Source organism: Pipistrellus hanaki (assembly GCF_964339955.1).
Source record: "Pipistrellus hanaki genome assembly, chromosome: 1".
Classification (NCBI taxonomy): Eukaryota; Metazoa; Chordata; class Mammalia; order Chiroptera; family Vespertilionidae; genus Pipistrellus; species Pipistrellus hanaki.
In genome coordinates, this window is record NC_140503.1 from 165,570,754 (window position 1) to 165,583,893 (window position 13,140).

Below are 13,140 nucleotides of genomic sequence, written 5' to 3' on the forward strand. Positions count from 1 at the left end.
CTCCCGTTTCCTTCCCCCGGGTGATCAGCATGGGTGCACATGCATATCCGACAGGGACTAAAGAACTCACAAAAGGGCACACAAGGTTTTGGGTAAAAATATATTTCCCCCCACGTTGTGTGTTGGCACTAGTGATGTATGCATAGATTACCTGGCCACACGCTCCTACCGTAACAGACACCACATTACTGAGCATGTTTGCTAAGTGATTACCTTCATACTTGAAAAAATATGCTTCACATCAATACAATTATTTTAGTTAAAAAAAAAAAAAAGACAAGGCTAACATGCAGCTTACATAGATGACAATTTTGCATTAACACTGAAAGTAGAGTACACAACAGTTTTAGAAACACAATGGTTATTTTCCAATAGCAAAATGACAACGATCCACTACATTTTAAGGCATATCAGCATATTTCAAAATTAGGAAATAGACAAAGTTCTAATGCTGTTCACAGCTTAATTTTCAATTTATTAAAAAAAAAAAATTCCCCTTCATACCTACATACAATCTAGACTTTGTAGGTCATAATTTCCACTCAAGAGTCATACATACATATTCTGTTAATGGAACCAAGACTTCTGGAAGCGGAGACTTGACAGTTTCAAACGCTTGCAAATGAAAGAGCAGCTGGTCTGAATGGACAGTTTTGGCAGGACCACACAGAGACAGTATGACAAGGGTGGCAACAGCTGAAAAACCTGATCAAACTGTGTGAAACACATGGATGTGTCAAGGAAGCGAGGAAACCAAGCCCGTTTGTTTGAGGTGCACAGATGTGAAGAATATTTTTATTGCTGGTGAGATTACAAAGCAGAGGAGGAAGATAAGTAGCCTGTGCCCAGCCTTATGTTAAACGCCCCCTTCAGGAGGTGCCCTTTCTGGACAGAACCCTGACCAATGAATAAAGAGCTGAAGCAGGAAACAGTCTGACCTCCCCAAAATTCTCACAAATGTTTTCCCACCACATCCTACTGCAGGCACAACTGCTCCGGTATCTAAAGTCCAGGAGAGGCACAAGGTTGGCCATTATGGTTGAACATGAGATGTGGGGAGGGGCTGGCTGGAGCCGTCTGGCTTAAAAAATAGAGGTGACCACTGCCAGCAGTCAGCACAAGGGCCAGGCCGTTCAAGCAAGATCACAAAATTTAAACAGCCACAGAGGCAGCCTAGCATAAGCAATGCTTCCTCTCAATTTTCACCAGTGGGAGGTGGCAGTTTCTCATTCTAACTGTATTTACATAGAACCAAGGCCCTCTGTGATACCTGCTGACACCACAGTGCTATGCGGTGGGGGGCTAGTGATTTCTGACTTCCATATTGATATCAAAGGAAAATTGAATTTATGTGTTTCTTGTGAAAAAGATATAAAATTGGCCGTTTTAAATATTGTGAGCATTTCTTTTAAACCAAAAGCTTCTTAAACCATTACCTCCCTTTCCCCCTGAAAAGAAAAAGAAAAAAAAAAATCCACCTATCCCATACGTTTCTCTAATTTTAAAGTAAAAAATCTCAAATGTTTCTTACTGCCGTACTTACATGCAAAGGCGAAAGCACATCCAATTAGATTGGAGGGTATCATTTACTCCGTGCAGAGCCAAGGACTACTGTGAAAAAAGGCACAGATACAGAAAGAAGGACAGCAATAACAAACTAAACAGGGCCAGGGAGCAGGTAGGCGAAAGTTCAGAAGCAACGCATTTTTAAAAAGCTTCTATAGTCTATTTCTTCTGTCTGTTTTTTTATTCTCTGACTCTCCATAGGATTTATCTTACTGTGAAAAATTTAACGGGGAAAAAAATCAATACTCTTAGAATCGAAGTCAGCCTGGTGCCTTTCAGGGCTAGGCTTGCCTTAAAGTGATGCATTTTGAGAATTTGGAAGTGTATTTTCCGTTACAAAGCACAAAAATGCTCACACAAGCAGCCGTTGGGACAAGCATACAACACAAGGATTCAAGCTTTTGTCTGGTGCAAGCGAATGAGCAAATTCAGCCCGTGGTTAGAATCAGCAAGCCATCCGACAGCCGCTGCTCCACAGCCAGCATCACACTAAGATCATAAAAAAAAGAAAAAGAAAAAAAAAAGACGAAACCTTGGCCCAGTTACTCTGAAACTTGTCTCAATACCACTAATGCTGCTCCTAGTTTGTAGTTTCTGTCCCTACTTCAATGAAACCGATTTCTTAACTTGGTCTAATTAAGCCAAATCAGTTCACAGACCATTCCTTTCCCCTACGAGTATGGTTGAGGACCAAGAGAAGGGGAAAATAATCTTTACTGGAATCAGACTTTATAGTGTGTGTGTGTGTGTGTGTGTGTGTCAGGGAAGGGGCAGTGTATTCTATGCTTTTTATGTAGGACTAGTAAGTCCAGAAGGAAATAAAGCATCGGGTTCATGAGAAATGCACTCTTTAATGTAAGAAACAGGAGACTATAGAGTTAGAGGGAAAGCTGGTAGGATCTTGGTATCTTGTTATTAGAAAGGGGGGGGGGGGAGAGAATCAAGACAAAAGGATAAGCCTTATAAAGGAACAGAATGGAAAAGAGGTTACATGTGCTATTTCCATACAACAATGGGGGTAGCCTATGTGATGGCATATGGGGTTAGTCCTAGCCTTCACTGACTGGCATAAAGAGGGAGGTGAGCTAGTTGTGAAGGGAAAGGTGAGGAAATTCCTTCAAGACAACTGGATTTGAAAGACCAGCTGTAACACTTTTTCTTCTCTTTATTGCCAAATAGCAAAAGGACCCTATGCAAGGAGATGGGAGGCTAAGTTGAATTTCTTTGACTTGAGGGTTTGTGTTATGTTCCTTCCCATTTCTACCTGACATGGACATGCCACCCTCAGATTTGTGCTGCAGATGGTACAGAATTTACAACACATTTTGTATTTGAAGGATTTCTGCAAAATTTCTTCTCATGATTATTGAAGAATGTTATTGGAGGTACCGAATCCCTGGCATCAGTCGTTAGATCTTCCTCTCCACTCACTGGGGGCAGATTTCGGTGTTTGTGGAAGACAGCAATTCTGAGGAGTAAGGAGGCTGTGGCAAGCTCACTATCCTTAGTAGCTTCTTCTAAGCAATGCTGTTTATCCAGCTCTTGAGACTATGATTGTGTTCACTTTTATCAGGGTAGCCTTGATCCGTTTACAGTTCAACTTGGCCAGAATTTGAGAGACGGGGGTTCAGACACATTTTTAAAGCCATAAGCAGAGATGGTCAGTCTGAACAGACCCACAATCCAGACCAAATAATGTTGTTATAATAATGAGCGATCCATGCAAGTTTAAAAGTCGCACACAGCTTACCCACCGGCCTGCCTACGTGCAAAGCTATCTTGGGTTTGGGGTGGGTGTGGAGAAGAGCCAAAGCGAATTCAGGGCTTTCGCTATCATGAATCATTAAGAACACCAAGTTGTCATGGATGTTCAGGTTTAGGGTTCAGCTGCTGAGGAGGTGAGTTTTCCTGTCAGGCGAACGTGTAGCAATGTACCCTCCTTCCCTCCGTCCAAAGCAACACACAGGCAGCAGGCATGCTTCCTGCCGCCACTCAGAACAGGCACGAAAGGCAACTCATGTACTTCCAGAGGCCAGTCCAGCTGCACAGAGCTTTTGCTGTCATTCCCTTGCTCTATCACTTTCCAGCACCCAACAACATTCAGCAAAATGAGTTAAGAGTTATTGGTATCTGGGGGAAGGTAAAAAAAAAAAAAAAAAAAAAAAAGGACACAGATGGCAGCGATACAATATTACTGCAAAAGCAGGTGAATGCGGGACCATCCTTGGCTTGCCAGGCTTTATGTGAAGCTTGCACTGCAAGTTAAAAAACAAAACAAAAAAAGTTAGAAATAACAACAAAAAAGAAAAGGGAAATTAGGAGCGCCAGCACCCGCGTTTGGTGATGGTGAATGCTCATGCAATGATTATGAAACTGACAGAAACAGAAACCAAAAATCTGAACAAGCTCTTCTACACGACAAGCAAAAGCAACGTTTTGGCACCGAATTAAAGAACACGTGGTTAGTCTCCACTTGCACGTGATTTGGAATTCACAGGTGGCTCCGGGAAACCACTGCATGTTCTCATGGGAGGATTTACGGTTCTATTTTCATTTTGCCCAATAACACAAAACCATTATCTACTGTGTTAGGTCTGGGTATCACCTCTGTATTAAAGAGGAGTCGCCTCTTCCATTTCTGAGCTCCTGGAGTAAGAGAATAAAAATGCTATAAATGACTCTGAATAGTTAACTTGGGGGCTGCGATACGGTGGATGGAGGGCATGCTATTAATCCGCTGGGGAAGGAAACGAGGAGGGACAACCATCATGTGGTCACAGCCAGAGCAACGCCAGGAGCCTTCCCCTCTTACAGGCTCAAGGCAGTGCCAAGTCCCAGACCCACACGTCTCACTGGAGGCAAGCCCAAACCATGCAACGTCATTCCTTAGCAAGGATCAATAAAAAAATAAATAAAAAGTGAGTGGATGATTGTATAAACTTAAGAGTTACCCGATGCCAGCCAGGTACAGTTTTAAAATGATGAATTTTAAAACTTATTTTGAATGTATTGTAGCCGGCTGATGGCTGCCAGCCGCTGTGCAAACGTCTCCGAGAAGATGAACCCTGTCGGCTGGACCACTTACCGTCGGCAGTCCCCGCTCTGCGGGGTGGCCGCAGACAAGGACAGGGACTTGGTGGCCAGAGATGGCGGGAGGTGGGGTCCAGCTAATGGCAGTGCCAGGGTTAGTTCTACTTTGTCTGTAAATCTTAGGAAATGTTATATGATCTCATGCCACTACAGGTCAAGGAGAAGTATAAAGCCTTACCTACATTAGAAAGGGAGCGCGTCATTAAAATAGAAAGACAAAAAAAAAAAGAATATAGAACTATTAGAAACTGAGTCAGGCTCTGAGGTGGGAACATGGCAGGTGGGTAACTAAGCATCTCTCCTGTGGCTCTCTCCCTGGAGCCAGGCCCGCGCCAAGGGGCTGCGCGGGGACTCAGCCTCTCCCGTGGCAGCGCAGGGAGGAGAGAGTCCTCCGTTTACCTTAGTGCTGCTCTGGGCACCCCGGCTACTGTCTGCCTGTGGTCCTCCCTCCTCAGCACTCTCCACTGGCAGTCGGGGGAGCGGTGCTCCTTTTGTTTTTGTTTTGTTTAATTTTAGACGTCAAAACTCCAACGGGCAGTGCATCTCACTGCTCAAAGGGCCAAGTGTGGACAAGGGTGGAAACCCTAGACGTTTCCGAAAAATACGTGCCGTTGTCAGGCACAAAACCTGGTGATTCCTGCGCCCCAAATGAAGCCCGATTCCACGAATACTACATGGGAATCTGTAAATAAGGCTGAAGTAGAATTCACACATACTTCACACATGTACACACACATGGGGAGCTTCAGACATCGCTCAGGTCCAGGGATGGGAAGAAAAGAATCTGCCATGCTGAGCAGGGCGAGGAAAAGCCTCCCTGTGCTGGGAAGTCTGTCCCGGGACAGATTTTTTTTTTTTTAATGGAGGCACGATACCCATTAGCTCTTGGAATTTTTATTGCTTGAAGGCACATCCAGTAAATGTGAAATATCCTTATAACATTGCTGGTCTTTTATAAACACTTTTAGTTCTAAAATATATACTTTTACATACATGAGTGCTTCAGGATAAGAAAGACTTAGCTTTGGGTTTCCTAAGCTGTGAGTCAGCAGCTTTTCCCGTTTCATTCATGCCTATAGACACACACACACACACACACACACACACACATTCACCCCTATACCTATCTCTGTCTCGGGTGAGTGGATCAACAAAGGTCTGCTGTCCGATGGCTTTCCGTTTGTCTCCACCACCACAGCTGCTGAGCTGGCTCTGCCCGGGAATGTCACCGCCAGGGGCCGACGCCCTGTGGCGTGTGTAGCCACAAAGAGCCTTCCTGAGCTAGATTATGTTCGAGGCCATCGTTAGCCAGAACTCACCTAGCATAACTAAGTTTTCGGCCCTTGAAATCCTCTCATCACTTGGGTCTGCACCAACCCCGTTAAAATCACACCTCCCTTCCCTACCCTGACGCCTGTCTGTGGCTTAGAAACGTGCCTGCCCCTTGCCCTCCGCACGCACTCTCTGCTGCCTCCGAGCCTGTCCCGTGTGCAGAGGACAACGGAAAGCACCCTCCGTGGGTCACGGGAGCAGTGTTTCAATTTCTACCACGGGCTCCGCGACACGATTCCTCAAGGGGAGTCTGTTCACCAAGACACGGTGACCAGTCAGTCCCTAGGGCAGGTCTCAGTTCCTGTGCAGACTCAATCCTGTCTTCCACATCTAAAAAAAGGGTCTTTGCCCGCTCGAGTGCCACCACTTTTATGGTTTACTTGTCAGCTTCTCCCTTAGAATGTTAGGGAGTCAGGATGGAGAGCAAGAACCCTAAGCACATTCCGAGTGGTCCTAGTGCTGCCCTGTGGTGTGTGTAGCTACAAAGGGCAGCGTCCAGGTGGCCATCCAGCCGCATACAGCTCTTCCAGGCCTCTCACTGACCCCGAGCCTCCCGTCAAACCAGCAGCTAATGCCTTAAACTGCACTGCCTGGTCTTTAAGGGATTTGACATGAACTTCAAATCACCGGAGAATGACAAGGCAGGCCCTGAGCTCCAGAGGCTACGGGAGCTGCCCCTGGAGCATCATGGGAAGTGACCAACACGAGAGCAGGCTCTGACCCTTTGGCTCATTAAACCAAAGCCACGTTTAAAAATGTTTTTTCTGGGCGTGGGTACAGGCGTGTCTTGAGGGTTGTTGCGGGTGGTCTTAACTGGATGGGATTGTGACCCCATTTTTGCAGTAAAACAACTTATCATCTTGTTGAATTTAGAGGAAAACTAGTGGCCACTAGTAGTTCTTCCAAATCTTTCCTTTGGGGATCAATGACCGGCTTATCAAGCCTAACAATGCGGACTAGAAAAATAGCTGTAACCATCGCAACTTTGGGATGCTCCTTACAGGGAGTCACGTGGACCGTCTCCGAAGGGTCGGGAGAGAAAGAAACCGTCTTCCCCAAAGTCCTAGTGTTGGTGCAGAAGACGAGACTGGAGGCAAAAGTGAGTCCAGTCCTGACTGCTTGGCCATGCGGCCAAGCCTCGTAAAGCAATGTTTGTGTACCCTTCAGACATACTTTAAAAACCCGTGTCTTCTTCCCTGCACGGTAGAGAAAACACTTGCTTGGATCTTCCTGGCAACAGACCAGTTTCCAGTCTGGAAATGGGGAAAGTGGAGACATGCAAGAGGAATGAACGGTTAGAGGGCCCCGGCACCGGGGGGGACACCTGCTTACTTTTTCTTATCCTTGTCCTTCTTGGTCTGCTGGGCCCCAGACTGCTGGGCCTGGGTCTGCAGCAGCTGGGCAGCCGCCTTCTTCTTCTGGAAGTTGTTCACCTCCTCCTCCAGCTCCTTCTTCTTGTCTTCCACCTTCTTCTTCTCTTCCTGGTGTGTCCGCTTCAGGAGGTCGAACTTCTCGTGGAGCTGGAGAGGGCGGGACAAGCGTGGTGAAGGGAATAGCCAGCAGACAGGAGTGAGGTGACTCGGACCCGCTCAGAACAAGGCCTGCGCCACGTTGCTGTCTGTGCTCTAACTACAGAAGCGCAGCGGCGGCCAGGGCTCCGGGAAGAGCCATGTGGAGGCAGGAAGGCACCCTGTGGAGCCCTGTTCTCCTTTGACACGTGGACCCTGTGGAGCTAAAGGGGACGCTTGCACACTTCTATGTTATAAAAGCCTAAGCGACTGTGACTGCAGAACAACCGGCCGGCCGCTATGATGTGCACTGACCACCAGGGGGCAGATGCTCAACACAGGAGCTGCCCCCTGGTGGTCAGTGCGCTCCCAAAGGCGAGCGCAGCTCAGTCACAAGCCGGGTACATGGCTGGTGAGCGCAGTAGTGGTGGTGGGAGCCTCTCCCGCCTCCGTGGCAGCTAGATGAGCGGAAAGGAGCAGTGAACAGGTGGGTGATAAGGAGCAAGGGGAACAAACTACGAGAGGGTGGTCTAACTGCTGGCTTAGGCCCATTCCCCATGGGAGCAGGCCTAAGCCATCAGTCGCATATCCCCTAAGGGGCCCTGGACTATAAGAGGCCGCAGGCCAGGCTGAGGGGACCCCCTTCCTGCCAGTGCATGCATTTCGTGTACCGGGGCTCTAGTTTTCTGATGATACATATTTATTATAAAGAGCATAAGGGAGAAAAATTATCCATGCTCCGAATAAGAAACTCACCCTAGTGGGAAGAGTAGTTCTTAATCTCTAAGTTTCAATTGTCTTCTTTTAAAAATATATTTTTATTGACTTCAAAGAAAGAGAGAGGGAGGGAGAGGCAGAAACATCAATGATGAGAGAGAATCATTGATTGGCTAACTCGTACACACCTGGCACTGGGGATCGGACCCACAACCCAAGCATGTGCCCTTGACTGGAATCAAACCTGGGACTCTACAGAACGCAGGCTGACACGCTGTCCACTGAGCCAAACCATCTAGGGCTCTAAGTTTCAGTTGTCTTTATCAGGATCAATTAAAAAGGGGAAATTACACAGCTTTATTTGTCAATGTATTGCACTATCAGCCAAGCACTTGAGATACTCATGGGGGCAAACATATTTCTGTCTCTTTCTCTCTCTCAATAGGATGAGTGTCCTCTCTCTCTCTAACTCTCCCTCTGGGATGAGTGTTATTGCAGAAATCCATGGGAGCTTCTAGGAAGCAGTTCATTGGCCTGGTCCTGGGGAAGGAGACAAGCCAAAGGGATGTTGGCGCAGAGAGCTCACGCCCACGAAGGGAAGCATGAGCAGAGTGGCAAGCATGTCAAACTCGTGGCCGGCGGGCCACATGCCTCGAGTTCGACATACTTGGTATATAGAGACCATCACCTATCAGTGCTGAAGAGCCATCCACTGTTTAGCTAACTGAATTGGCTGATAGAATAAACATAATAACAACCACAGAATCTGAAATCTCTTATTTCAATACAGAGGAAATACAGAGGTACAAAGAAAATGGGACCAGGTCTGGAGACCTGAGATTGAGTTTTAGTTTCAGCTTTGCTATAAACTAGGTGTATGACTGCATAAATTGCTTAACCTTTATAACTCAGTTTTACCATCTGTAAAATGGGGATGAGAATATCTCGCCTGCTTTTCTCGCTAGGATAGTTTGCCATGCAAGCGATAAAATGTTTGTAGAAGGTATTAATACTTAACGTAAAGGATTAATAAAGCACCTTGCTTATTTCTCTCCCTTGAAAAAGGACAGGTAAATGGCTTACCTCTTTCTCTGCCTCTTTAAGCTCAGCTTCTTTCTCCTTCACTCTCATAACAAACATTTGTCTCATTTCTTCTTCTTTCTTCTGAAGTTCTCCCAGAAACTCATTCCTTTTCGCTTCGTATGTCTCCTGAAGACTATTCAAAAGACACAAACAGGGACAATGTCATAAAATTGCATAAGAAACTTCAGTTCATAGAGTTTCTACCCACCGTCTTCCAAAAATTAGAAAAGGCTGCCACTGACCATGTCAAAGACATGGAAAAGGGCACATCTTCTCTCTAGCGGTGATCAGAAAGACAAGTGCATCAAGAACAAGGGTGAGCCCATAGGAAGTGCCCAGTGGTAGCACAGGGCAGCACTAGCAGGCTGTCTCCCACTGGCCAAGTTTTACCCACATGTTCATACACAGAAAGCCTGGGCTGGGCTGGCTGGTATATTCCAGATCAGCTCACCAGGTAGACCCCAAAGACACGATTAAGACTTTTCGGAGAGAGAGGTGGTGTGTGTAGGGAGAGAAATGCATGGGGACTAGGGCCAGACAGATCAAAGCTTGGATTCTGGCCATAGCGTGGGACTGGCAATTCTAGGGAAGGGCACAGCCTCTGAGCCTCAGTGTAGAAGATGTGGGTGGATGGAGCAGGACTTACCTTCCGGGGATAGGACTCTGGGAATGAATGGGGGCAAAGTGAGTAAAGCACTCAGTGCTTAACGAATATTACCCTCCCCCCTCATTCCCCTCCCGTCCTGTTTAGAAAACAGACTCAGCGAACTATCTCAAGAGCCACTAGGACACCTAAAGACATTTCACAAAATTATTACTTTTAAAGTTTAATTACCAATCACAATAGAGCAGGGAGGAGTCCTATTTTTATTTTAAACCATATCCTCCCCCTGACCGTCTCCCCCAGAACGTGGAGCCCAATAGTTTAAATCGAATGCCATGCCTCAGCTTGATCTCTAAGTCAGAACAAATATATTTACAGAAATATTACCTTCGGTAACACAGCTTAAGAAATCCCACATTCGCACCCGTACAAACAGAGAGGCATTTGCTGGAGTTTATAAGGTGCTATTGCTACGTCTCCCTAGTTTCCAAACTGCCTCTATAGCAAATCCAAAAAAAACCACCACCCTAGGGCAGCTCAGATCTGGGGGCATGGAGTCTGCTGCCCGCACACAGGCTGCCGCGGGCACTGTGGCCAGCCAGCTCCCAGGTATCAGAGTCTGAGTTACAGTAGCCATAAAGGAGGAGGAAGATAGTCTTTCCTGAGGACCTTTGCCACACCCCCCTCTCCCCTCAGTAAAGACACCGAGCCCAAATACATGGCACATCCACATGAAGAAATTGTGAGGGCTCAGTGTGGACAAAGCAATCCTTTCCTGCGAGCCTGGCGTGGCAGGCCCCCTCCCTCCCTTCACCAGGCCCGGCACCCTCCCCGGGAGGCCCCTCTCCATGTGGCTCTGACAAGGCGTGGGCCTTTGCTAAGCCACTAATTACGCATTCATTTCCATATTTCCCCCTTCACATGTTGCCTCTTCATCTCTATCCATCAAATTTGTAGACTGTAAGCCATTTTCTATCAGTTATCCCCTTTCCTACTCATTTGTTGTCAGAACTGCATCAAACCACCGGAAGCTAGTGGAGCACTTCTGAAAGAGCAAGCCTGGGGAAGTCACACCGATCTGGCACAAATGAGTGAGGCAGACGTAAGGTGCAGCTGCGCCTTTGTAAATGCCTGGGCCAAGCTCTGTGCCTCTGCGAGTAATGATGAAGAGCATGGGTTCAAAACTTCCCCTCTTGCCAAAACTGGTTTGGCTCAGTGGATAGAGCGTCGGCCTGAGGACTGAGGAATCCCAGGTTCGATTCCAGTCAAGGGCATGTATTATACCTTGGTTGCGGGCACATCCCCAGTAGGGGGTGTGCAAGACAGCTGATCGATGATTCTCTCTCATCAATGTTTCTAGCTCTCTATCCCTCTCTCTTTCTCTCCGTAAAACCTCAATAAAAAATACTAAAAAACAAAAAAACTCCCCCCTCGTCACTTCCTACTTGTAGGACCTCGGGCTGGTGGTTTACACTCCAGCGCCTTAGCTTCCTCCTCCGTCAAGCGAGGATGATGACAAGGACATCAACCACACCTCTGGAAGACAATCCCGATAAAGTGGTTGTCACCGCGCCTGGCAACAGGAGATTACCTGCCCCACCAGGTGCTTTCCTCCGACAGTTCACTCCAACAAGCACTCCCGCGACTCACAACGCCCCGCCTTCCCCACTGTCCCGGAACCCCGGACTGCCCGGGGGCCGCATACCTGAAGGGCTTGCTGTCGGGGTCCGTGTCCTTGAACCCCATCTCCTCCAGCTTACAGCGCCGGTACAGCTCATAGTGGCGGGTGTGAGTCTGTTCCCGCAAGTCTTCCATGTTCACGCGGATCAGCATCTCCCGCAGCTTCACAAAATCACAGTGGTTTTCATTCTCCACTGCAAGAGACGGGGGAGGGGAGGCGGAGGGCGGGGCTGCTGTCAGTCTCCGAAAATCAGAGGGGACGGTTCCAAGATATTGTGACCACCGCTCCTGAAATCGCTCAAAGCCACCGGAGAATGCTCTACTGCAGTGTTTCCCAACCTTCTCTCATGATGAGAATCACCTGGTGGAGTTGTTAAAACACAGATTCCTGAATCCCAACTAAGAAGTGCTAAACTAGAATTTTTGGGAACATATAGGTAAAATTGTATACCTAACTAGTGCTCTAACACAGATGTTATATACAGAGCACTAAGTTAGGTATGCAATTTTACCTATATGTCCTCAAAAATTCTAGTTTAGCACTTCTTAGTTGGGATTCAGGAATCTGTGTTTTAACAACTCCACCAGGTGATTCTCATCATGAGAGAAGGTTGGGAAACACTGCTCTACTGGATCCACCTCCCTTCCCAACGAAGACCACGTTTCTGACTTTGACCAGAATATTGGTGACAGGAGTGACTGCCAAGTGCCTGCCCAGAGCCGGGCACTGTGGGAGGAGACAGACAAATACTGTCTTTACTCTTCCTAATGACTCCTGCTTTGCAGACACAGAAGCATGGATTAGCTCACACAGAGGAAGCAGAGTCTACATTCAAACACCATGACGTCAGGCCTACCCCGGCAGGTGTGGCTCAGTGGTGGGGCATCCACATATGAATCAAAAGGTCATGGTTTGATTGCCAGTCAGGGCACATGCTTGGATTGCCAGCTAGATCCCCAGCAGAGGGTGTGCAGGAGACAACAGATCAATGATGCTCTATATCACTGATAATTCTTTTTCTTTTTTTAAAAAAAATATATATTTTATTGATCTTTTACAGAGAGGAAGGGAGAGGAATAGAGAGCTAGAAACATCGATGAGAGAGAAGCATTGATCAGCTGCCTCCTGCACACCTCCTACTGGGGATGTGCCCGCAACCAAGGCACATGCCCTTGACTGGAATCGAACCTGGGACCTTCCAGTCCGCAGGCCGACGCTCTATCCACTGAGCCAAACCAGTTTCGGGCATCACTGTTATTTCTATCTTTCTTTCCCTTCCTCTCTGAAATCAATAAAAATCTATATATAGAAAAGCCTACATGACCGAATGGTTGCTATGACCCACACGGACCACCTGGGGGCAGGCACTCAATGCAGGTGCCCCCTGGTAGTCAGTGAGCTCCCACAGCCAGCCTCCCACGGCTGGCCAACCTCTGATGGTCCCTCCCCTGCACTGGCCTGCCCTGAATGGGACTGGGTGATACAGCCCTGGATCGCCTGCCAGGCCGAGGGACCCCACCTGTGCATGAATTTGTGCACTGGGCCTCAAATATATAATA

At 47.4% G+C, this 13,140-nt stretch overlaps 1 protein-coding gene across 7 annotated transcripts in view; it reads right to left on the reverse strand.

Moving 5' to 3' along the window:
* Window positions 1–13,140, reverse strand: part of SEPTIN11 (septin 11) — a 96,860-nt gene that overhangs the window by 7,127 nt on the left and 76,593 nt on the right. For 2 of the 7 annotated variants that reach the window (XM_084881933.1, XM_084881932.1), the window contains exons 7-10: window positions 11,606–11,774; window positions 9,297–9,429; window positions 7,321–7,508; window positions 1,544–1,611 (exon numbers count right to left, since the gene is read on the reverse strand). In XM_084881933.1, the coding sequence (XP_084738059.1) occupies window positions 1,587–1,611; window positions 7,321–7,508; window positions 9,297–9,429; window positions 11,606–11,774 (515 nt within the window). In that variant the 3' untranslated portion in view covers window positions 1,544–1,586. Of the gene's footprint in view, window positions 1–86; window positions 3,822–7,320; window positions 7,509–9,296; window positions 9,430–11,605; window positions 11,775–13,140 lie in introns of those variants that run through there. The other 5 variants (XM_084881936.1, XM_084881935.1, XR_014794857.1 and 2 more) reach the window with 4 other exon arrangements.